Source organism: Corvus cornix, chromosome 1 (genome assembly GCF_000738735.6).
Source record: "Corvus cornix cornix isolate S_Up_H32 chromosome 1, ASM73873v5, whole genome shotgun sequence".
In the NCBI taxonomy this organism is placed as follows: Eukaryota; Metazoa; Chordata; class Aves; order Passeriformes; family Corvidae; genus Corvus; species Corvus cornix.
The window spans coordinates 2964544-2988096 of NC_046332.1; the positions used below are offsets into that span (position 1 = coordinate 2964544).

Here is a 23553-nt window from a genome sequence, read left to right on the forward strand (position 1 = left end):
TGCAGCCCTCACACCTGCTCAGTTTCCTCATGCTGGGGGGCAGTGTTGCTGGTGCTTTTTTATTGGTGTGTTTGTGTGTCGATTTGGAGGTTGTTTCAAGTCTAGTGTTGTTTCTGATGGGTGGTTTTGGTTCCTTTTGTGTGTCCCTTCCTCAAGTGCTCAGCTAGAGTGGGCAGAAGCCAGTGCACTGAGGTGGCTGTGGTGGGTTTCTGACCTTTATCCTTATTTGCTGAGATACTACAAATTCCTAGGAAAAACAAACAAACAAAAACTCAAACTTTTTTTTTTTTGAAAAAGCCATGTAATTAAGTCCTGAATTATATAAAGCTGCATCAATTTGCACCCCTGTAGCTGATCCAAGTGCCTGTAAGCAATACACCAGCTCCCTTATAATTTAGCTGTTTATTCACATATTCCTACTGAAATTTAGCTGCTCCTTGAGCAGAAGGATGTGCCCAGTGTAACAAGGAGGGTGGTACAGCTATTTTGTGGATTGAAAGCATTTTTTAAAAGCATGAACATCTCAGTACCTTGGTTCTTCTTACTCAGAAAGTGGTGCCTTACATATTCATTGGGCATCTCCTTGCATCTCATTTCTTTGGGGTATTTTTTGTTATTTCTGGCAGATGAAACATGAGACTGTGCCCAAATCAGGGTGGTTATTTTGATATAAAAAGATTTATGAGGCAATAAAATACTAAGTGTGTATACGTATGATGAATGACATTAAAGGACCAACATCAGTGCCCCAGTCAGTGACAGGCAGGACTAGAATGACAAAAATGAGCATGGCCTCTCTTTCTTTGAAGATGACAGCTCTAGAGCCAATCTTGAGCATCAAGAGCCCTCAATTTACCAGAAGACATGCAGGCATTAAAGCATGTAAACTAAACTGCTGTAGTATAATTGAGAACCAATTTCAGGACTGGATTTCACTTTCAAGGAAATTGGGACATGTGGATTTGTAGCACAAGTGCACAGGAGTTGAAAATGCAGAGCAGGTCCAGCTGTTCTGTATAAACCCTGAATGGCCCTTGCTGAAATGATTATACCTAAAAATACAATGAAATACATCTGATGAAGGAGAAAATACAGAACTGGTAACTTGCCCTGATCTTCTTTTTTTCCACATGTAGTTTTAAGCAAAGTCTTATTTCCTCAGGTAATATTGAACAATTAATAAACTTAATTACCTAGAGAGTATGGATGCCTATTCGGATGCCATCTTAATTGGAGCCAATTCTTCTCTTCGATGCTGGGGAATATCTTGAGTAAGATATTTGACTACTAGAACAAGCCTTGTACAGCAAAAATGAACAAAGACATGCAAACACAACTTAAAATGAAAAGAAACTTGCAAATGCTGCTTTATTTAATTCTTACAATAGGGAGGCACTTTTACATTAAAAAAGAAGTGCAGAGGTTTCATTATTAACTATAAAACCCTAGAATATTATTCCATGAAAACAAAGAGAAACAGTGTCTGTGTGAAAGTGATTGGCTCCTCCTTTAATTTCACTTCTATACAATTTATTACATTTAAACAAACAAAACCTAAAAAAATCCCTAAAAAACAACAGTAAAAGACCTTTTCTTTTGTTCCTGCAGGCCATAAGCATTTAGAACATTGATGCCACTTGGCTTTGTGTTCTTCATCTCATACTTTCTCTGCTTACTGTGCAAGGCAGAGTCTGACCCAGGGGCTTTCCAGGATTAATGGGTGCCACAGAGGTATTATAAATAAAGTGATCATGTGTTTATTTGATGTCAAAAGTCTCAATTCAGCTCTGCCTTGCATGCAAAACCTGCTTGTTTCAGTCAAGTTATTCTTCAGCTAAGACCTGCATGCAGTGTGTGTGTGCTGGGATGGTGGAAAAGCAGGGAAGGATGACTGCAGGAAAGGATTTCCCCTTCATGGAGTCAGAATTCCAAACTTGTTGTACATGCCATCCTAGAAAAGTGAACAAGTATTAATGGCAATTAGCCCCTGGGTGTCAGCTTCTTGCTGGGCAGACTGGGAGGCTGTACTGGGTCAAAGTTGGGAGCAAATCCTGTATTCCATTACCCAAGTGGGAAGTGAAGTTACCAAAAAGTTCAGCCAGAGCAGTAAGACTGAAAGATGGGCTCAGGTTCTGCAGCTCTGCTGCACTAACCCTTGCATTAAACACTGGAAGAAACCCCACTGATGTCACTCAGAATATTCCTGGAGAAAGGCAGTCCTCCAAATGAATACTGTCACAATCCATCCTTCTGGACATCCATTTCCTTTTCAGTGTCTCAAGTGAAGACAGCAGAGCTGTGGTCAGGAACACTGGCAGATAAATGTCTCTGTGCTTGATGGATAAGAAGATATATTTATACCTCACAGCAATTCTCTTGCTATTTATTTGGTTTGGGGTCAACAGAACCACCAGGTGAGCTGTGCAGGGAGGTTTCTGTTGGTGTGAAAATGAGCTTGGAAGTGGAAAGAACACTCACAGGATGTTAAAGAAATACTGGAAGTGCTTGAAATCAGCCCACCTGAGGAAAGCAGTACTTCTCTAATTACCTGTTGGTTTATTGAAATTGGCTGAGCAGAATATGGCTTTACATTCTGATGTTACTTGCAAAATTTAGGCTTTCAAGGGCAGCAGGGCTCACAAATCTGTTCTGGAGCTCTCTGAAGGCAAGGCTGCCCTAAATAAAGGGAATATGATGGATCATCAGACTGTGCTTATGTTGAGCAGTGATGTGATGGAAGAAGTATCTGCTGCAATTCCTTAGTTTTACTCAGCAAATTCCAGTTTGATGTCCTGTGATGCAGAGCTCCTTCATTCAAGCCATTTCCTCTGTTTTTCAAAATTGCCTGGGGTGTATTTTAACCCACTTTGAAAGTACATGACCTGAGCTGATCCAGAACTCGTTTCAAACTCCAAAGCCGGGTTCTAAAGACAGACAAATTAAAGCCGGTCCAGTATAACCAAAGCTGTTTTCAAAAACTGAGCTACTTAAAGAAACACTTCCATTTTGAAGTTGCTTTACCAACATAGATACAACCTGTAAACATATTCACAGAGAGTTTGGGCTATAGATTCCAGGGTACTTTGTCCTTTACCAAAAGCACATATTACAAAACCTGTAGAGACTTTTCTTTGCATGTTATGCTTGAAAAAGTGTAATAAGTCTGGTTTGGTTTAGATTCTAATACATTAAAATTATTTGCAGCTTGTAACTTTGTGCTGATATATGAAAAGTAAGATGTAAAATTCTTTCTAAACAGAAATTCCTAAACTTTCTCTCCAAGCAAAAAATGTCAAGGACATAGCATGAACATGGAAGATAAATCTAGCTTTAAGATTTCCCACTGATGTATATAAAAGAATGTTTTACAGAATTTTGATCTTGATTGTCTCTTCCCACCTGAACAAAGAGGGTTTTTTTTTCCTCCATTCTATATAAAAATGGAGAAAAACACGCTGCTGCTTACTTCCCTGGCACATCTTGCATGAAATAATGCAAGCTCCATTATGGCATGAGACTAATTACACAAATTATATCTGAAAGGAAAGAAGTTAAATTAAGATCTGAACGGTTACTGCATGATCAGTGGGCATGAGTGAGATCTGATGTCGTTGTGTTTGGAAATGGCTTCATCCAGATCCAGCTGCCTGTTGTTGACCTTCACCTCCATGCAGCCATTATAGAAAGCAGTCACTGGTGTAGCACCCAGAGGAACATCTGCACAGAAACACGTTCAGTGTGTTAGGCCAAGGCATGCAAATTCCTATGGATTGTTCAGATCAGTCAAAACATGGGGAATACTCCACTCCCCATCCATTATTTAGTCATGGGAGAAAAGGAATGACTTGGCAGGAAACACTTGAGTTCTTCTCCTTTTTCTTTAAGATCAAGATCAAGTCAGCAGAGCCGAGAAAGGCCAGTAAAATGTTAAATATGCATTAGAAAGCTGTTCCCATCCAGAAACCGAACTCCAGGAATGTTTTCCATAGTAGCTTTTCCTGTTTTAACAACAGTGAACCAAGAGTTTGTTTCCTGGAGCCCACTGTTGTTGTCCTGAGGTACAAACAGATGTTTCTGGGTTTAGAGGTCGCACAAAGAACTGTCTTGCTTTTGCCAGGAAGCTACTCCAGATTCAAATCTGCAGCTTCTCACTTGGGACACCCCTGGGAGCTTCACACATTTTACTGCTTCCTCACTGCTGCTTCCAAGTAAATTCTCTGTGAAAGACTCACTTTATCTGCTGCTCATTTAGGCATTGTCTGGCTTAGGGCAGCATTAGATCATGGATATGCTTCCAGGAAACAATATGTTAAGCACAAAATCAAGCAGGTATTGCTCTCAAGTCTTAGGGTACAACCGGTTTTTGACAAGGTAGACCTAAGGTGATGCAAGCACCTTCAGCAATTGGAATGAGAGTGATGAGGAGCTGAGCTCAAAAGCATCCTCTCTTTTTCAGGTATAATCACCCTACCCCTCCTTAGGAAATAACTTGGTTACCTTAAGAACAAGAAATGTTGTTTTCTCGTGATTTTTAGTTTGCTGTAAGCTGAGCTACTGCACAAACAGCACTGCAGAATTGTTCCCTTCTGCTTTTTTCCTCCAGTGATGAAAACACTGCTGTGACAGAACCATGGAAGCTTCATTTAACCTGCACTGATTGTGCTAAATTAACAGGGGAACACTCCCAATACTGTTACTAGTTTGTAGAAAGGGATATCAAAAATGGGCACTTACGATCTTCATGAAATGCGCGGGGTTTTTGAATACAGAGGGGTTTTTTGTTGGTGTTTGTTTGTTTTATTTTGTTAATTTGCATCTTTAAGATATCTTTCAAACCTTTTAAAATTGAGAGAAGACACTTAAGGAGCAGCAAGTAACTAATACTTGCTACTTACCTCTTTGGGATGCCTGAATAATGGAAAGCTCTTCATTCTTAAGATGTTAATTGCTCTGTGGCTGGCAATGTAGAATCATTTAATCATCACAAAGATGAAGAGGCCCAAGAAATTACTGGAATCTTAGTTACTGTGGCTCTGTTAACCTGCTGACCTGCCTGTACTAAGTAAACATTGACTCATTCTCATTCCTTGTCAATTCAAGACATGTCAGTCAAATTCGTAGCATTTTCTTAGGAATTGTGATTCATTCTCCATAAAATAATAGAGGAGACAGAAAAGCTCTACCAGTAGTAACATTGTAACCAAGGCACCTTTCCTTTAGCAATTTTCAAGTTTAAATTCAGGTTTTGAATATTTCTCCCTTGGGGCAACGCTTTTTTTCCCTCTTGATTCAGCCTATTTATACATAAGTATGTCCACACTTCCTGGACAAAATAATCCTTGTGCATGTCTTAAGACTGTTAACTTGAAGCTTGCTTTGAACAAAATATTTGTTGCTTCAACACGTTCTCTGTCTCATAAAGATTGCCAGTCATCTCTTGCCCAGAGTTTAATTGTTGAAACCGTATTCCTGACTTCCCCTTCAGCACTTCTGACATTTGGATTACTTAAAAATGCCTGCTTTTCTTACGTTTTTGATGCAGTTCCTCAATTGTGCCAGATGGTGGCATTTCAGAAACATGTAATGCTCACCCAACCCAAAAATCAAGACATTTTCCAAATTCAAACCTCTGGAGAGAGGTTATGGCCAAATAATGCTACTGTTGAAAAGCTGGCTTCCTCCAAAGCTGAAAAGATTGGAAGAAACAAGAGGCACTTGAGGGAAAAAACTTTCTTTTTTTTATAATTGTAGGCTTTTCCTAGCTTGGGTAAGGCTGAATACAATCAGGCTTGCAGAAATAACCAAATTAATGACAAGAAACAGGCCTCACCTGGCAGGCCACCCAGGTAGGTGACAACATTTGCCATCATTGCTTGATGCAGAGTTGAGAGTTGCTCAGAATTGCTTCTGTCTGTCTGTGAATCAACAGCCAATTCAAGCTCCTGTTTGGTCACTAGAAGTCCAACCTGCACTTTTCTGGGGGTACATAACTTCTTTGATTCCAGCTGCGCAACAGTGATGCTCCCAATGGTCACAGTGATTTTCTAGATGGAAGAATGGCAGATCACCAAAGATGTCACATGTCACTTTAACACATCATTTTACTTGGTTTTGGTGCATGTTATACTTGCAAGTAGAAGAGAATATTAAATACTGGTACCTTCAGCTGGAAAAGTTGATGTGTAACCATCTCTTCTGATGATGAATGCCACTCTTACATTTATAAGTGAGAACATTTTACAGGGAACAACTTTGGTTACAGTTCTGAGGTAAAATCCTGTTTCACCTACAGTTTTAAAGGTACCCAAGTGCTCACTACAGCTTCTTACTTTGGGAAAAAGACACTATTAGCCATGGTGTATAATTATCCTCCAGCTTGGGATGGCTGATGTAAAGGGATGTTGGTAAAAACCCAAGGACAACAAAACGTGTTTATAATTTGGAACTAACATGATGCCATATACTGTATACTCTGCTCCCTTTCTGCTCAGTGCATTTGGAAAGAAAGGTTAAAGAAAACATGATGTAATGGATCTGAGCTAAGATTACATAATGTAATCTCCCTGGCATGAGTGATTAGTGCTTAGTCACTGCTGCAGCAATTATTAATAGAAAGATATTTTCTGAACATTATTATATGAACTAATTTTCAAAATATTAAGGCTACCAGCTCCACTGCAAGTGTGAGTAGCTTTTTTTAGTTTGGTTTTTCACCCAGCTGGAGGACTTGGCAGCTGTTAGGAGAATTGTAAGATCACCTGTGAGTCAGAGGAGTTAGAGTCCACTATGGACAATGCAAGAGGCACTGTTTCATTAGAAACCAAGGCAAACATAACACCAGTGTCTGTGGATGGGCGAATAGTCAGAGTCACATTTATTAGCCAATCTTCAGCACTGTCAAGATTATCTGTTTTAAAGAGAATAATTGAAATTAGTAAATCCATCTGCTAATGAAAAATTAATATGGAGTTAAAAATTAGTATTTTAATCTCCTCCCCACTGTGGAAAAATTAGTGCTTATTTTGGAACTTACAGAAAGAACTATAATTCTAAAGAAACCCAAGCAAATAAAACAGAAAAACCCTAGCTAACTTTTAATCCTGGATCTTCAATAGTGCCCAACCTTTGCAAATAAACTTCTGAATGTAAAGCACTCCAGAAACTGAATAGATCACACTACTGGGATCAGAATTCTCAAATTCTCATTCAAGCAAATTCCTAACAGAAGTTAAGGGAATCACTGGTGGATGCAGTGGTGTATAGCTGAGTTTGTGTGGGTTTTTTTTTTTATTTTCTTCCTTTTAACAATTCATCTGTTCCATCACCAGTCCAGCAAAAAAACCATAGGGACAGAAAAATACTTACTATAGTTTATCTGGAATGCTGCTATTCCAGTGCCAGGGTAGAAGGATCCTCTCCCCACTGCTACTAAACAGTGTTTGCTCTGTTTTTCTTGAATAACTTCATTTACTCCTGAATGTCCCTGGTTCATCAGGTTCCAGGCCCGGATACAACCATCCAGCCGAGGGTTAATCTGTACCACAATGACAGCATTGGGGGTTTGAGTTCCAAGTTGTTTTTAAAGTGTTAATAATGAGGCATTATTTTACATATCAAGTTATTTCTGGGTAGTTAATAACAGTCTTATCAACGCCACAGGTTACAGCAGTGATGCTGGGAGAAAAAAAAGTGGCAGGCATTTGGTATCATGGCCTTCAAAAGGCGTTTCTGGTTTAACATTTCCCACTTTGCTGCCAGGGATCTGGACAAAAAGAGATTGCTTCCACTTTTGAAGCTCATGTTGTGACCTAGACAAAATGACAGCAAGGTTTCTGTAGCTGAAAGATAATCATCACTAGCAATGCTCCTTGTTCAAAGCTTTATCTTTATACCAAAGTACAAAGAAATTTATGGAATTGTTTTCTATTGGATAATGGGATGTTATCGTTTTGTAATTTTTTCTCTGCTTCACTTTTGAACAAAAATTGATTTTTTAGGGTTTTTTTTTTAATCTAAACTCTGTTTAGATTGCCAATTAGTTTGAAGGCTCCTGCACTATAAAGCAGACAGTTGCAACAACTTGACTGTACCCACTCCTTGAGTTTGGGAGACTGAAAGAATCATGGGCCTTGTCCAGCCTGGGCTGTTATAAAACCTTGTAAAAACAAAAGCTCACTGTGCTGCCTGCACAGTGAATGCATCACCTATTCTGAGCTTAGAAAAAGCCAGGACCAGGACATGAATCACCCTGAAATGCACTCTCAGCAGCAGTGGTGGTGATTTAGGGCATCTTAAAGCTATATTAGGAAACAGGCTACAGAATCCTCAAAGGTTAGACCAGAAGTGCTGTGTTTTTAAACATGAAACCTTCCTGAAGGCAGGCTGCAAAGCTTCACGCGTGTTTATTTTCAAAACAGTGGTTTAATAACCAGACTTTCATTTTCTAAATGGCTTCCATGCCAGGCTTGCTTTTTCTGCGACTCCCAAGAGCACAAAACTGAACAAACAGAGCAGTATCAATCAATATTAGTCTTATTATTATTTAATTACCTGTTTAACAAGAGCACTGCCCACTCTGCGAGGTAATCCTGCGATGTACACCTTGGTTTCCAAGAAACCCTGGGATTGTTTAAACAGAGTTCCTGGGCTGTTAATACTCATCACAGCCTCTTTAGCTATTTTTACACTGATGCTGTGTTCTAGTTCTTCAACTGATATCTGGAATAAAATACAAATAATTACATATATACATGCACAAAAATGTAGACTATATTAAATAATAATTATATAAGCCCTATGAAGTATGACTAATGTTTCTTTAAATATCTACCTTGGAAAATAGTCTTAATGCAGTCACTATGTACATTGTATTTAAACTTGATGCAGAACAACTGTCCATATCCAGGGACATTCACAGGAGCATAACAAACAAAATCTAACTGACGTGAATAATTTGGTGTGCTATGTGGATGGCGTAAGTCAGAAAGGGTTTTCATCTCAGGTATGAAGGCTTGAAGAACGAGATGCACTTTTGGTCTAGCAGATGTAGAACTTGCTCTAAACACACAGTATCCAATAACTGTGCACTTGACCATGCAATCAGTTTTGAATATTCTGCCATTTTCCTTTTCATGTTTTAAATTAATCATTGTTGTGTCGATAGCTGGAGGTAATTATCTCTTCCTTGGTTGTTAAAAGGTAGCAGAATTTCCTGATGCAAGGCATTTCTGTGCATTTCTCGGTTGGTTTTTAAATCTGGGGTTTGAGTGCATCATTTTAAGTCTTTCAATAATTGCTCAGTTTCTCCTTACTTTATTTATCAGCATGTTCCCATAGCGAGTAAAAGGAAGGGAAGGGGAGAAGAAAATCCAACTTACTATATGCCACAGCCCATCATTAATGGCTTTGCCTCCACTGGTGACTTTTGTTCCAAACTCATTCTTGAATTGAATCTCAATCTTTCCATCTCGAAGAGCAAGCAGGATCCATGCTGACTTGTCCAGGGATTCTGCATACAGGATAACCCCCTCTGCATCGTATGTCCGGAAATCAAACTCTGCTGTAAATCTGAGTTGTGAAGAAGGAATCTTAATAAGAAGACAGGAAAGGTGAAATACTGAATAGCCTAGGGTAACTCATTAGTAGGGTTAGAGAAAGGTTCACAGATAGTAACTTCTGGTGTCTCTATATCTGAGCAGTTGTGATTTTTGCATAGTTAGTCAAAAGCAGAACAGAACATAAGCCTTGTTCACCCAAATCCAGTGAGAAGTTTTCAGCTTAACACCCTGACCTGGGACTTGAAAGAACCTTGTTCCCAAATCCACTCTGAGCTTTCCTTGTGAAGAATATCCTACTCCCCTGAGTAAAGAGATACATGTAATATTCCTGCTGCATTTTGTAGGGATGCAATGCAGACAAAATAGGACGTGCTTCAGTACAACTGGGCTGCCAAATGTTGTCATGAAAGAATTATAAGCTAGAAATTGACTCCGCCTTTTATATGCCATTTTCTCATTTGAGGATTTGTTGTCTGGATCTAGGTTGAATGTGTGTATATAGCAAAATTAGGATTTACTGTGCAGTGGAAGAGAAGAAAGTAGAGTAAAAAACACTTTGGGACTAGACCAAATAGATTAAGGGTGGAAGGAGAAAGCAGAACATTTGGAAGATGGGGTTGGCTAAAACAGCTGTAATTCAGAACTGGGGTTGCTGTCCCTCACAGTGCTGTTCTGTGTCCCCTAGATGGGGCTGTCCCTCGCCAGATGCACTGAAAACTACTCTGTATTTACACCAGACTTCAAACATTTATCATCTCAGAAAGGTCTTCCAGGACAGCATTAGTGCCTGGTCAACTTTGAACAGTGGCAGAGGAAAGAGTTCTCAGTATTTATGTCCTTCTGTATGGTCCTGAGGCTCTGGGGATCACCAGCTCAACAGCTGCTGCTGCTGTTACCTTCACATTGTTTGGTCAGTAAGTCAGGGAACACGGCAGTTTCGGCTGCTGCAGCAAGGAAGTCCAAGGGCAATAAAGGGGTCAGTGCCACTGGCAATTGCTGTGACAGCTGTAAAGAAAATCATACAGCTGGTGCTCTAGACAAGGTACTGTGCTCTGTGGGTGTCCTTGGAACACTCTGGGCTTGAAAGCAAGCCCAGGGAAGGGCAGGGGGGCAACGACCTGATTTTATTGCTCAGCAGGACGGGCAGAGCATGCACAGCTTCTACGCAGAGCAGGGGTGAAGCAGCAGCAACATCCAAACTAAAGCCATTCCCGTGTGCAACTGGAAGCTACTCTGTAACTATTTTCACACCACCTCTGAATTTTATGTTGGTAATTCTAAATGCCTTCCTATTCATTCATTCATCATATAAAGGTATCTTAACCAAGGAGGAGATGGTGATATAATTTATGCATGCATTGCACTCCTCCTAAACCCTCAGAAAATTAATGGAAACAAATGTCTGTCATTCCAATGCATATTTTTATCAATAGCAAATGCTTACCTTGTGACATTTGGCAGTTTGAACTTTAAGTAGAGAACAGGAATTCCTATAAATTGCTCTGCCAGGTAAAGCAGTTGGTAATTCTTTTCAAGGTTCAGTGGGATACACTCAGTAACAGACTGAAAATGGTAGAGAAAAAAAGCTGTAAATGCACTGTGACAGCTTATGAAGCAACTCCTGTTGCTGACTGCTAGTCTGTCATTTTTATTTTTTTAAAGTAATGGCTTACCTCTGGGTTTTTTTTAAACTCGAATACCTATGTACAAATGAAGCTGTGTGGTTTTGCTTTTGCTTGATATGTCCACTATTTAAAGTGTTGGAAGACAATTCAGGTTGACAGAAAGTTCTGGTGGATTGAAACTAATGTTTAAATATTTAGTTTTTGAATTAAGAATTCCAATCTTCCCTCAGGATCTTTTCTTTCACCAGGGGTATGACACCCACCTTCTAGGGAACTACCAAGCTCCATTATTAAAGTTCTGCAGAATCTAAACCTGCTCAGGTGTTAGAAGGGAAGGCACCAGAGCTGTATCTTGGGAAGACTGTGTTAAACTAAAAAATCACAGTGCTTATTCTTTCCAGTATTCACCTACTTGAAATTTCAAACATGTTTCTATCCAGCAATAACATCTATTGTATGCACCGTGTGTGGAGACAGGTGGGAAGACTCCTCCAGAATGGGTTTAGAGCACTTGTCTCATGGACAAGTAGGAGTCTCAAAGTCTCTTTGATCCAATGTGAATCCCTCAAAATATTCTGCGAGTGTTTTCTGCTCTGACTTTGCTATTCCTGACGCAGCAGTTCCATTAAACGTACAGGTGCTCATCTTTAATTTTATGGCTACTTCATTTTATGGCTTCTAATGTCACTAGTCTTTAGATTGAATATCTTTTTAGCTTTAGATTGAATATATTTTAAACTCTTTTTTTTTTTTTGCAATTAGAAGGCATGAAACTAACTTCCAGATAGAGAATTAATCACTTTTGAACAGTACTGAAAATAAGAGCATCTTCCAGCCTCACTACATGTCACCATTTCAAGGATGAGCAAAATGAAATAGAATGACTGCCAATTGTTGTTCAGGCATTAAATTTCAGAGAGTACAAACCAGACCCAATACACGGATGCTGGAACTTGTGTCCGATCTTGTTCCTGCAGTTTAAGCCAAATTTTGTTACACTTTGTTAGAAGTGTTTTATTGTTGGCAGTTATCTGAGCTCACTTCACATAACATCTCAGACAGCCTGAAGTTTTCAAAGTATACACAGAGAACCACTTACAAAAAAACCTTTGGACTTCAATCCTTGAATCCTGATTCTCTGGAGCTTCAAACTTTCTGCTCCTAAGAAGTGTAAATTTTCAAATGGATCAAGAGCAGCCGTTTTTTGGCTGCAAGATGTTCTCCAACTGGCAAGTATTACTGAGTGCTTTTCCTTAAGCTATGGCAGATGAGAACTGTGGAAAACAATCCAGGGTTTTTTTCAATCCAAACAGAGTAATTCTGAAATAGTGAGTGAAAACTTTTGCACAGCCTGAGGAAAACTTGGGAACATATGGACAGAAGGAACATTCTGTCTCTGAGTAGGCTGAACAGGAATTATTTGTTTGATAGCAGAAAGCCAAGGCTTATTTTGGAAGCAGCAGGGAATAAAGATGCCTGGCTAAAGCAAGCTGCTTCTGACAGGACTCCTGTAAATGAGCATGCATGAACTGAGTGGCATCCAAATCCCTGCTTCTTTGGGAGCCAAACCATAGATCAGAATCTCCAGTATTTTCTCAGGAATTTTTAGTCAGTTCTCAAATAGCTTCCTATTTTCCTTAATCTAAGCTCCCCTCTCATCAAGAAATACCCAACTTTGTGATTTTCCACATGGAATTTTACATAGCAGTTTTACCTCACAATTCTTCATGTCCTTAGAGAGCTTGAACCCTTTCTTGCCATCACAATAGCAGCTATAACTTCCTGGTGAGTTCACACAGAGTTGAGCACAAATATTTTCAGCACATTCATCAATATCTAGGGGAAATGGAAGCACACCGAAAGATTTATTCATGGCACAGACTGAAAACTAACACAAATTAACGGAAAAATGGACAAGAGAGATTCTCTGGAATAACATGAATCCAAAAGGTGATTTAGTAATCTGATAGAGGCCTGGAGGGCAGAGCTGGAGACTATTTGGTCTGATTTTTGAGGCATAAGGTAGCTGAATTAGTGAGAGACCTCATAAGTTGCTGCCACAGATGGCACAAATCCCGTTCTGGGTCAGATCTCTTCCTTCCCTTATAAGATGCAATGAGAGCTTGGATTATTAAAAGTATCTATGGCAAGTATGAGAAGAAAGGATGTGCTTTATTAATATAAACCCCAAATAATCTCAGGGCAAAATATCTTTTAAAATAACATAATCTCATGAATACCTACATTTCAGACAGCATCTGTTTGCAGAGAACAACAGTCTGGTTTGAGTTTAAAATAAGTTAAATTAACTAAAAGAACTTCATTTTCTATTTAGTAGGTTGTACAAAATAAAAAAATTAGAAATAAAAGGCCAATGTAAATTTTACATTTCTAATACAGACACAAACAAAATCCGTCCTTGACAAGAGAGTCCAATGGGGGTGATTTAGGCCTCAGATTAAAGAAAATGCACCATTTCTTCTGAAACAAATAGCCATTCTAGTGGGAATAAAAATTTTTGTACCAATGCATGCATTTAAATTTGGGGGTTTTTTAAGACTAAAATACCTTTTTTTTTTTAAATTATTTTCCTGTTACTTGGAGGAAGAAAGGTAAGGAAAAAGAAACCAAACCCTCTTCTGTTCCAGTCTAACAGTATCCGTCATCACAGAGACAGCTGTGCATAAATGTCTGTAAATTCCATTTTTCTAACAAGCATAATTGAATTTAGCCACCTACAAGCAATGTGACAATGAAAAGCTCATGTCATTTAGTATTTCTGTAAGGCTACATTCCTGTCAGGCTGCACAATCCTGTCCTTAGACAGGATTTGGTGACTCCTTTAATGTGGTTAAAACAAGGTCTAAAAGATTAGCAGCGTAATCTCCCTGCTAGGGAGGTAAGACTTTCCCTGTTGGAATGCCCTCGTCTTGCAACCTCCTGCAATCCAAGCCCCAGCAGAAACACAACACTTACATGGGTTGCATCAAACTGAATTTACCTGAAGGAAATCCTAAAAGGAGTAAGAACTAATTACTGTGAAGTTTTTCTCACTCCGGTGCATACAGGAACAGGAAATGGTCAGTAGTGTTTTAATCCCATAATAACTGGACAAAGAGCTGGCACCTGGATATGTAATCAGTGCCACTGTGCAAAGCTTTGTCACAAGAGACCTGCAGGAAAAGCCATGGAGCAAAAGATTCACGGCCAGCAAGAAGCTGCTTTTGTGTCCTTTTGAGCAGTAGTATAAGGCAGCTTTTAAAATAAAAACCAGTCACTGACAGTTTATTCCTAAAGTGACAGTGTAGAAGATTCTTCACTGTAAAACTCTCAAGAGCTTTCATATCTGTTTACAACTGAAATTTAATTTCTGATGCTTTAACAAGCAAAGACAAATAAAACACATTCTAAGACAAGTATGCAAATACTTTCAACACCTGAGAAGTTACTATGATCTTTGTATGAGTGGCTTCCTGCTACTTCACTGCTAGCTATCAATACTTTTCAACTTTGCTATAATTGTTACAGAACTTCAGAAATTTTTAATAACAGATTTTCATTTCAGGAAAGATTCTTTTGGAGCAGCTCCTTTTTTCATAGCTCTTTCTCTGGATAGTTAGGAATAGTTTCATTTGACATTTGAGGTCTTTATAAAAAATCTTTAAAAAATCTTTAGAGAACTGCCATACTTTCATGTAATATAGCCTGACAACCTAATGAACAATTAATTTATAAAGAATACAATGATTAATAAATACAGCAGCAGATGAGATGCTAAGTTTGGTATAGCAGTGGATCGAAAAAAGAAAAGGGGAAGATGAAAGAGATGAAAAGGGGGAGCTGGGGGTGAAGATGCACCTTCACAGTTCTTGGACGTTGAATTGTACGTGTAGCCTTCTGGACATTCGCACTCGTATCTCCCCTGGGTGTTTTTACAGATGGCTGTCCCACAGATGTTGGGGTGTAGCACACATTCATTTATATCTAGAAACACAATCAAGTTATTAAAAAACAAGTCCCACTCTTGCACACCATTTTCCTTTCCAACCTTATTCAACACTGTGCAAACTGAGTGAGGCTGGCAAACTGGCTTTTTCTTGGCAGGCCTACCGTGCTGTCAGAGTAGACTAGAGCTACAGCCAGAAAGATTTCCAGAGGGCTGTAGAAGACACTTCTGCATGTCCCCAGTGAAAAAATTCTCTGCCTGCCTATCTTTCCCATCCCTTCCTGCCTTCTGCAGGTACCAGGGAAAGGGATGCATGTCCAGAAAGGCAGAGAGAGAAACAGGCTACAGATTTTCCATAAACTAAACCAGATGGCATAATAAAATCCTATCTTATACATCCAGAAAGACAAGAAACAATCCGACCAGAGGTTCTTCCATGCTACAATCAATTCATGTCAGTTTTCTTTTAACTGCATGTGCTGATAGGTGTTCAAGCCCCTCACTGTCTCTCTATCCCTCAAACCATTTTAGTGTCTATCTTCTGTCTTGTTCCCAATTTTTCAGTGTCATTTTCCCAATGCAGATGTGACAACTGGATTCAGGGTACAGTATCAATCTTATTAAGTGTCCTAGAGACGGAAAAATACCAGATCCCTGGTGTACTTCACTCCCACTTGTGAATACAGGGATCATTCTGATTTTCTCTGTGGTTTTGTAGCAGTTGCAGAAAAGGTGCTGCCCAGGGAGAACAGACTCTGTCACTGGCTTGCTTGGACTCCAGCAACATTACTAAGTCAAAGCTGCCCTGAATTTGGACTACTTTTCTACAGTTAGTAAGTGTATTCCAAATTATTGGTTGTTTAACTTTGTAGTTGGATGTAATAAAATACTTGAATGCAGTTTATCAAATGATTAACACTCAGGCACTAAGATATATTGGTCTATTTTTATCTCTGATTACTTTTTTACCAGATTTCCCAGTATCTTTCCAAGAATTACAGAGGTTCTAACCAGTTTATCTGCTTGCCTTTTTTCATAAACCCACAATCTTCTATTATTCTGGCATTTCTTTGGAAGTCATTAATTCAGAAAAATATATAGACTAAAGAAAGTCACAGTGGAAGACGGTCATCAAGTTTAGCCTCTTAAATTATCTGACATTATCCAAAACAACATGTTGTCATAATTTGGTAATAAAATATGACACTAAAATGGAATAAAGTTGCAATTTTTTCTAACTATGCAGTAAGAATTGCTAATTATGTCAATACACAGTCTTCATCTGGAATGGAATGAAGCATTCAGGTCATGACCAATACCAGACACAAGCATGTACAGAAAAAATTATGCTGGGTGAATCAAAGAAAAATCATTCTCCCCATTAAGAGAATTTTTGGATTCATTAATAGTTTCTTCTCCAATGAACTGCAGAAACAGCAGCACAGCTAATTAGGAGTGATTCAGCCTAAACCAGTGTTTATCAGAGAGGATTTCCAAGGTAACAGTATCGGCTATTCACATCACTTGAGATTCATGTTTCAGCATGCTTAAAGGATATGTGAATCTGGCAAGAGATTAAAACAAGCTATATGGAGCTCCAGTAATGAAGCAGAATCTCATCTGTGGCCTTTTTCTCTTTCTTTCCTTGCTTCTTGATCTGGTTCATTATTTGGTTGCCCGTATGCCTGCAGTGTGTAAGGAAGGAGTGGCCAAGTTAAAGAAGGATTGCATCTTTCAGAGGCAATGCAAGAGCATTTATGGAACTATTGGATCAAACCCTTCCCTCTCTCTAGCCAACAGGAAACGTGGTGGCATGGAAAGATGTTCCCCTGAAGTCTCCCTACCTCCACAATCCCGTTTGTTGGAATGCATGAAGTAGCCATCTTCACATAAACAACGGAAGCTCCCAGGGAAATTGGAACAGCGTTGGCTGCAGCCTCCATTGAAGTCTTCACATTCATTTATATCTACAAAGAAAAGGCAATAAAACTCTGCTGAGAGGAAGGCATCCATTGACCAGCTGCAAAGACTATTCAATAGTAGAAATGTAATTGTGCTTCTGAGAACCAACATCACTTGAGATTGAAGACTGTACCTTCCTCACAGTTCTCTCCTCTCCATCCTGCTTTACAGACACAGGTGTACTTGGCTTGTCCATCTATGCAATCCTTGTATCCATCTTTATGGCATGGCAGAGGGCTGCACTGGTTTGAAATTTCTGTGGGATGGAAAACATGGAACATCCTTGTTATTTGGGGTTATTTCTCCTCAAGAATCACTTTAGTCTTTGCCTTCTCTTCCTACAGGTACCTGTCATGAAACAGGAAAGCTCTTGATTGAATAATGTCAAGCACACCCACAACAATCTTGCTACTTGTTTTCTCAGCAAGAATTTTTAAGTGACTGGGAACATACACAGCCACCAGGACTCTGTCAGGCAGAAAACAACTAGAAGACAAATTACTTGCTAAATCATGCTAATCCCTGCATTAGTGACCAGACTTGATACTATTTTCATTACATTTTAAGGATGCATTTCAATTTCTAAAGAACAGCGCTCTGCTCCCATCATATTACCACAAATTTCACTAGAAAGATCAAAGTTTCAAAAATTCAGTATTAGAGAGTTGAGTTTGTGTTCAAGAGTGGTCACATAGAGAAACTGGCAATTTATTGCACTATTATAAACTGATCTGGAAAACATGTTCAGCCATGACCATGTTCAGTGTCATTATTAAGGATTTTCTTTGCCTTCCATTGCTTTTAATGACAAAAAACATCAGAGATAAATATTCCTATTCAAACTAACTGAAAGTTTCTTTCATATAACCAGGCTGTAAGAGTTTAGGAGGTTTAGAGAGATAGGAGTAGGGAGTATGGTAAAAATGGCTTCCTGTGAATTTATTAGAAAGAACACAATTCTGGACCTGTGAATGCATAGGCATAAAAATCAAACATTTGAGAAACACCCCAAGTTTCATGCTTTGTGGCCTTTTGTTTGGAAGCAATGACTGTGTTCCAGACAATATTTTGATTTTTTTTTTTTTTAATTTTGAAGTTTTCAGCTGTTAATGTAACTATGGGCCAAAGAGTGGTAGAAAAGACAATTAACAAGAGAACTTCTTACCCTACCTGGCAGAACGTGACTTCCTAGAGGCAAAGAGTTTGGCATAACTGTTAGAGATGTGGTAGAGTACAGAGGACACACTGGGGAACATTGGTGGGTTGGCGTAGGACACATCTGTTTGCACAAAAACTCTGCCTTCTGTTTTGCAGTTAATTATGTTCCTTTCTAAAAGTTAAAAGCAGTCACTTAAACTGCTTTCTCTGGAAATGCTCTGTCTCACCTCACATTTTTTGGTCAATTTCTGGTTTAGATTATTGAGTCTGCCTGAATTAAATGGTTATTTGTCTCTTGTTGTGTCTCTGTGAACTGCTTTCTAGCCGCTGTGTGCTCCAACATCAGCACTTACCTTTGACACAAGCCCTCAGGTCAGCTGGAGAGTCTGGAGTGACTGCGGCCACCCTGAACACCCCTGCTCGATGGGAGGCAAGGCAGCCTGCAAATGCAAAGCCCCACAATCAGCTCAGGGTCCAAACACTCACTGAAGTTACACCACTTGCTGCATGGCATCTTCAAAGAGCCTGTTCTCACAGCTTGAGTTACAAAACTGGTCTGGGCATGTTAAGGACAGCTGATTACAGCACAGCCTTCAGAGTGCCTCTGTGAGGATCTCAGCACCATTATAATCAGTGTGGAAATCGTCCCAGTGCTAGGGGCAGAACAACTAAACCAGTATTATCCAAATGAGAGCATCACTGAATCATACACTATTAGGGGTTTTTTTGTACTTACTTAAATATTTGGGATAAAAATACTCCTGCAGAAAGAAAAGAAAAACAAAGGCTAAGAAAAATTTCAGGTAGATAAAATTACAGCAAAACACATCACTGAATATATTCTAAAGTATATTGGTATTATAGCTGCAAAAGAAAAAAGAGTTACTTTGAGTCACAGAATATAGGCCTGGTTTTCTGTATCACTGTTATTTGGGCTAAAGCAGAAGATTATTTAATACACACAAGACTCAGTGGAGAGATTAAAATACGGCACTGAATTGGACACTTGCAAAATGAAGGCAATGAAATAGAATTGGGTGTCGAAAGTACTTTGAAGATTTTCTCTTTAAATGGGAGGACCCTGCCCGATGTTATTGGGAGCTGTGAATTCTACGTGTTTCTTGTCTTTCCCTCCGCAAAGAACTACTCACCATGTCATAGACACTCATGAAATACTTACAGTTTCAGGATTATTTTCGAAGATTTCCCTGGCTTCTTCCCTATTGCATAATTCTTCAATGCATTCTCTTTCTAGATTTCCCTTCTTACTTTCTTCCATGAAAGAGTTTGCTCGCCGTTTCCTCAGCAGGAACTGAGAGGCATACTGCTGGGATAAAACTTGGGAGAAACAAAGCATCTCTGTCATTATTTATCTCTTTTTGCAGCAGCTTAAAAATGCAGTAAACACTGAGCAAATGTGAGAATCTAACACAAAATTGTGAACTAAATGCTTAGTCAGGAGTTGATGTTTGCTATCGTTTTGTAAAATGCAAGCAAGAAATTCTAGGATTCTGTGTGTGGGAGCTGTTTCTGATCAAAAAATCCTTAATCCTTCATCTGTGCTATTAATCCTTAATAGCATCCATGCCTGAAGCACAATTTAAGTGTCATACTCAGGACAAGATTATTATTTTTTTAGATTATGGTTATTACAAAGCGAGATTTGTAACTAACAAGTAGATTTTAAAAAGCTGATTATATCACCTGTTTCAGTGATCTGCAAGCAAATATTTTGATCCTATTTATATGAGACCAAAATTACGTCTTAAAAGTCAGGTTACATGTTATATGTAATTAAAATAAAAGTCATTTTATTTTTCAGAATGATAAAGAACAAGACAAAGGTGAGAATGAAATCCTGGGAATATCAAGGCAGACAACCTATAAATACATTCACATTTAACAAGGTAGAACAGAATCCTAGCCCGCTTTTATATTTCAGATCCAGCACCAGTTGTTACTAAATTTTCACACGTCTGGTTATTGTCATTTTAGTGACAGCCAACAAATGGTGAACACTGAGAAATGACACTAAAAATAAAAAATGTCTGCTTCAATGTTTTTTGCAGAGCCCACAACTCTCCAGGAACAGCCACTAGATTAGACTGCCTGGTTTAATTTTTGGATATAGCTTGTGATCAAGAGATAAATGGATGAGCACGACTGGAAGAAGTCCAGCTGACTGGGTTAAAAAGTGTAGATGACAGATGTTAACTAGGGAGCACCACACTTCTACACCTGCCCTCCCTTCATCAGCCTCTGCACAACTTAACCTTTCAGAGCAGTCCAACTGTGTGAGGGTCGTGACACCTGCAGTGCCAGTCCGGTGTGGTGGCCATACATATTCATCCCAGCTCCACAGAAAAGAGCCATTCAAGCAGACAAAGTCAATCCAGTACTGCCTGAGACCTTCATGAGCCACACCAGCAGCCAGGTGCCAGAGAAGAGCTCCCAGTTTCTCTGCACTAACAGGAAAGAAAAAAATTTAGGAAGCTGACTAGAAAGAGCAGCTAATGAGCCTGAATGGAGAATGGCTTTCAGGTGACAGATTTGACTAAAACCAAACTGTCCTAAACACGTTAAAGGTCTCCATCAAGTGACAGGGAACACAACTGAAGCATTCTGAAGTGCTGCAACACTGGATAATGACCTGAAGAAACCTTTGTGTTGCAGGATCCTAACTGAATTTGATGTGGCCGGAGCTTGTAAAAACAAACTAATCTATTTGCTTTCATTGTGGTCAGATTAACTGTTCTGGTAAGGCAATAAATAAGATTTCCTGAGCATAAGGTGGATGTACCACAGCTCACCTCCAAGGTTTTGCAGCACTCCTCTATCTCAGAGAGCAACCAGCGAGTTGCTTAGAAGTGAAAGAAGTGTCAATTAATTAGAAGAAATGCTTCATTTCTCACTAATAAGAAAGACACAGAAAGATCATCTGTTCTGAGGCAAAAGCAGTGACAACAAAACCAGGAATATTGTGTACTATACCTGCTGGGTTTATGTCCATGGGAGACTTCTACCCCCGCAAGCATGCTGACACAGCTTTGGGGCAGAGGCTCTGTGGTGTAGATGAGGCCTGATTCACAGCTCACTTTAAACCATCTTGTTTTGACCTTTATCATTGTCATTTTCACACAGGTTTACAGCAAATAAAAGACAAGAAATTTTCAATTGTGTACAAACAGATGCAACACTTTTTACTTCATATCGTCTTTACAGCCGGGTAATAGGAACAGGTCTTTTCCCCTACATCAGAGGAGTTTATCCTTCTCCTAAGTTGACTTCCTATGAGTTCCGAGTTTAAATAAAATATGTAACTCGAAGCGAATTCCATGTTTTTTTAGTGTAAGTATTTCAATCCCCATGCACAGAATTAGCAGTGTATTTATTCATCTGTGTTTCAATTACAAAGACTTTGATAGGACCTTTATTAGAAACAAAAAATCCTGACTGCTGCTGCTGCTGCCAGTCTGATTACAGGAAACTCCAGCCTATTTCTGACCCTGCCAAACCAAGTTAACCCTTAATGCACTCGGGGTGCTTCATTTAGGGATCACTGAAGCCTTGTGCAGCTCCAGAGCCTTACAACTTCCAGAGGTGGTGTACAGACACTGTGTAGTGAATGCTTATCAAGCATCTAGAAGTGATGGTACTAAAAAAGAAAAACAAAAACTGTGGGAGAGGATGAGATTCACTGGTTTCTTACAGCTGTTCTGTTGTGCAGATGCAACCATAAACCTGCTTTAAGTGGGCCACTTAAACATAATTTAGAGCTGCTTACCTAATGCCCCAGCCAAGGAAGGCTGTTGAATAAAACTGAGTAAGAAGCAATGCCACTGTAGGAAGTGGCACAATCTTGTTTGTACAGGTCTGTAACTCCAGTGACAAGAGTATCCTGAAATGCTCATCAGTGACATTATGCAGCCAGCAAAATTAAATCAGCCACCAATATTTATCTGCACCTTCTCCAGAATGTGTCCCTCACCCGATGTCTGACCAACTCCAACTACACTAAGGCTTGCAGAAGCAACTTTATGATTATTGAATGGTATGAGCTGCATTATTAAGCTGTTTTCTCTTCTTCCCCTTCTCCCCCACCGCCATTCCATAAATCCCTGGCACTGTTCAGAGCCAGGGATAGGAAACTGGACAATATGGACTGCAGAAGTTTTGGATGAGCAGGACAGCCTACTTCCTGCTGTTAAGAAAAATGACAAGGTATGCAATGGAGAAGATAACTGGATCCAAAAACGTGATGAAAACAGGAGAAAAGATCATTATGAAATACTTATTAGAAGATTTATTTTTAGGACCTGTTAAAAATGTTATGAAATGAACTTTCAGCTTCTGATACTGCTCCCTTCCTAAGCCAGAAACCCCAGCACTTCACAGAATAGTAAACATTAGGTTTCTCTTCTGCCTGTTTAATCATTAGTAAAACAGGTCAGAAACAGGCTTACGTTGAGCTGCAATTCTGCTTGTTTCAGATACACTGTCTTCTTTCACTATTAACCTCAGACTTTTGTCTCAAAGGCAGAAGACTTTATTTTTTTTTATCGGTGAGAGCAATTAGCTCTTACCTAGGGTGAGAGGTGTGAAGTTATAAAAAGGCTCAGGGCCGCTTGCCCGGACTGCAACAAAGCCACTCAGATTCTGAGTAGACCGTGATCCACCGAGGGCTGTTCTCGCAAGGGAACCAAGCTCCCTGTGCAGACACGTTCCCGTGGGCGGCTGAGCTGCGCTGCGGCCGCCAACAGCTCCAGAGCCGCACACGACCCAAGGCACAGCTCGGCTGCGCGGCAGGAGCCGCCGCCGGACGCCGCGGGATCGAGGGGCTGCACGCAGCGAGCGGGGCGGACGCGATGCCCCGGACGGCCGGGAAGGGCTGCCCGCCCCGCGGCACCGCTCCGGGCCGCCCCTCGCCCCTCCGGGACACGGCCCCGCGCCCCCCCCCCCCGCCCCAGCTCGCCTCGCCTCACTCACAGGTCGCCGCCTCGGCCAGGGCGATGGCCAGCGCCAGCAGCGGGAGGCACCGCGGGCCCCGCGGCCTCATCGCTACCGGGGGGCGGCCGGGACCGGGCGCCGGGACTGCGCGGCTGCTGCTCTGCGGGGCCGGGCGAGGCTCTGGGGGCGGGAGGGAGGGGCAGCGGCGCGAGGGAGAGGGAGGTTGGGCCGTGTCCGGGCAGCGCTGCCCTGCGGGAGCGTCACCAGGGCGCCGGGGACAGCGCCGCGGGGGCGCGGGCGGGTCGCGCCTGGCCCGCCCCGAGGAGGCGGCGGCCGCACACTAGGGGCTCCGCGGACA

General features: G+C 40.4%; 2 protein-coding genes across 4 annotated transcripts in view; one reads left to right on the forward strand and one right to left on the reverse strand.

Annotated features, from left to right (window-relative positions):
- Window positions 1-1337: 1337 nt before the first annotated feature.
- On the reverse strand, window positions 1338-23382 carry PROS1 (protein S). Of its 3 annotated transcripts, none has more exons than XM_039555082.1 (15): window positions 23235-23382; window positions 19429-19586; window positions 18985-19009; window positions 18602-18688; window positions 17224-17346; window positions 16973-17095; window positions 15041-15166; window positions 12897-13018; window positions 11002-11120; window positions 9378-9567; window positions 8551-8718; window positions 7366-7534; window positions 6759-6907; window positions 5831-6044; window positions 1338-3717 (listed from the first exon to the last, which is right to left on the reverse strand). In XM_039555082.1, exons 1-15 carry the CDS (start codon window positions 23302-23304, stop codon window positions 3572-3574), a joined length of 1989 nt encoding a protein of 662 aa, XP_039411016.1. In that variant the 5' UTR covers window positions 23305-23382; the 3' UTR covers window positions 1338-3571. The 3 variants fall into 3 exon arrangements, with proteins under 3 accessions (XP_039411016.1, XP_019141490.2, XP_019141489.2); XM_019285945.3 differs by lacking the exon at window positions 23235-23382 and adding an exon at window positions 21240-22809; XM_019285944.3 differs by lacking the exon at window positions 23235-23382 and adding an exon at window positions 20522-20713.
- ARL13B (ADP ribosylation factor like GTPase 13B) overlaps window positions 23206-23553 on the forward strand; it is a 34387-nt gene continuing 34039 nt past the window's right edge. The window contains exon 1 of the mRNA XM_039555106.1: window positions 23206-23236. The gene's annotated coding sequence lies outside the window, so the exon portion shown is untranslated. The remainder of the gene's footprint in view (window positions 23237-23553) is intronic.

What these genes read in the sequence shown, in the direction of transcription:
- PROS1 (XM_019285944.3), bottom strand. Translation starts at nt 20,621, where the DNA reads ATGGCTCTTTTCTGTGGAGCTGGGATGAATATGTATGGCCACCACACC. An exon ending in TTTTTATCCCAAATATTTAA is followed by an intron (nt 18,689 to 18,984) that starts GTAAGTACAAAA and finishes TTGCATTTGCAG; the next exon opens with GCTGCCTTGCCTCCCATCGA. An exon ending in CTACCTGGGTGGCCTGCCAG is followed by an intron (nt 3,718 to 5,830) that starts GTGAGGCCTGTT and finishes GTTTCTGTGCAG; the next exon opens with ATGTTCCTCTGGGTGCTACA.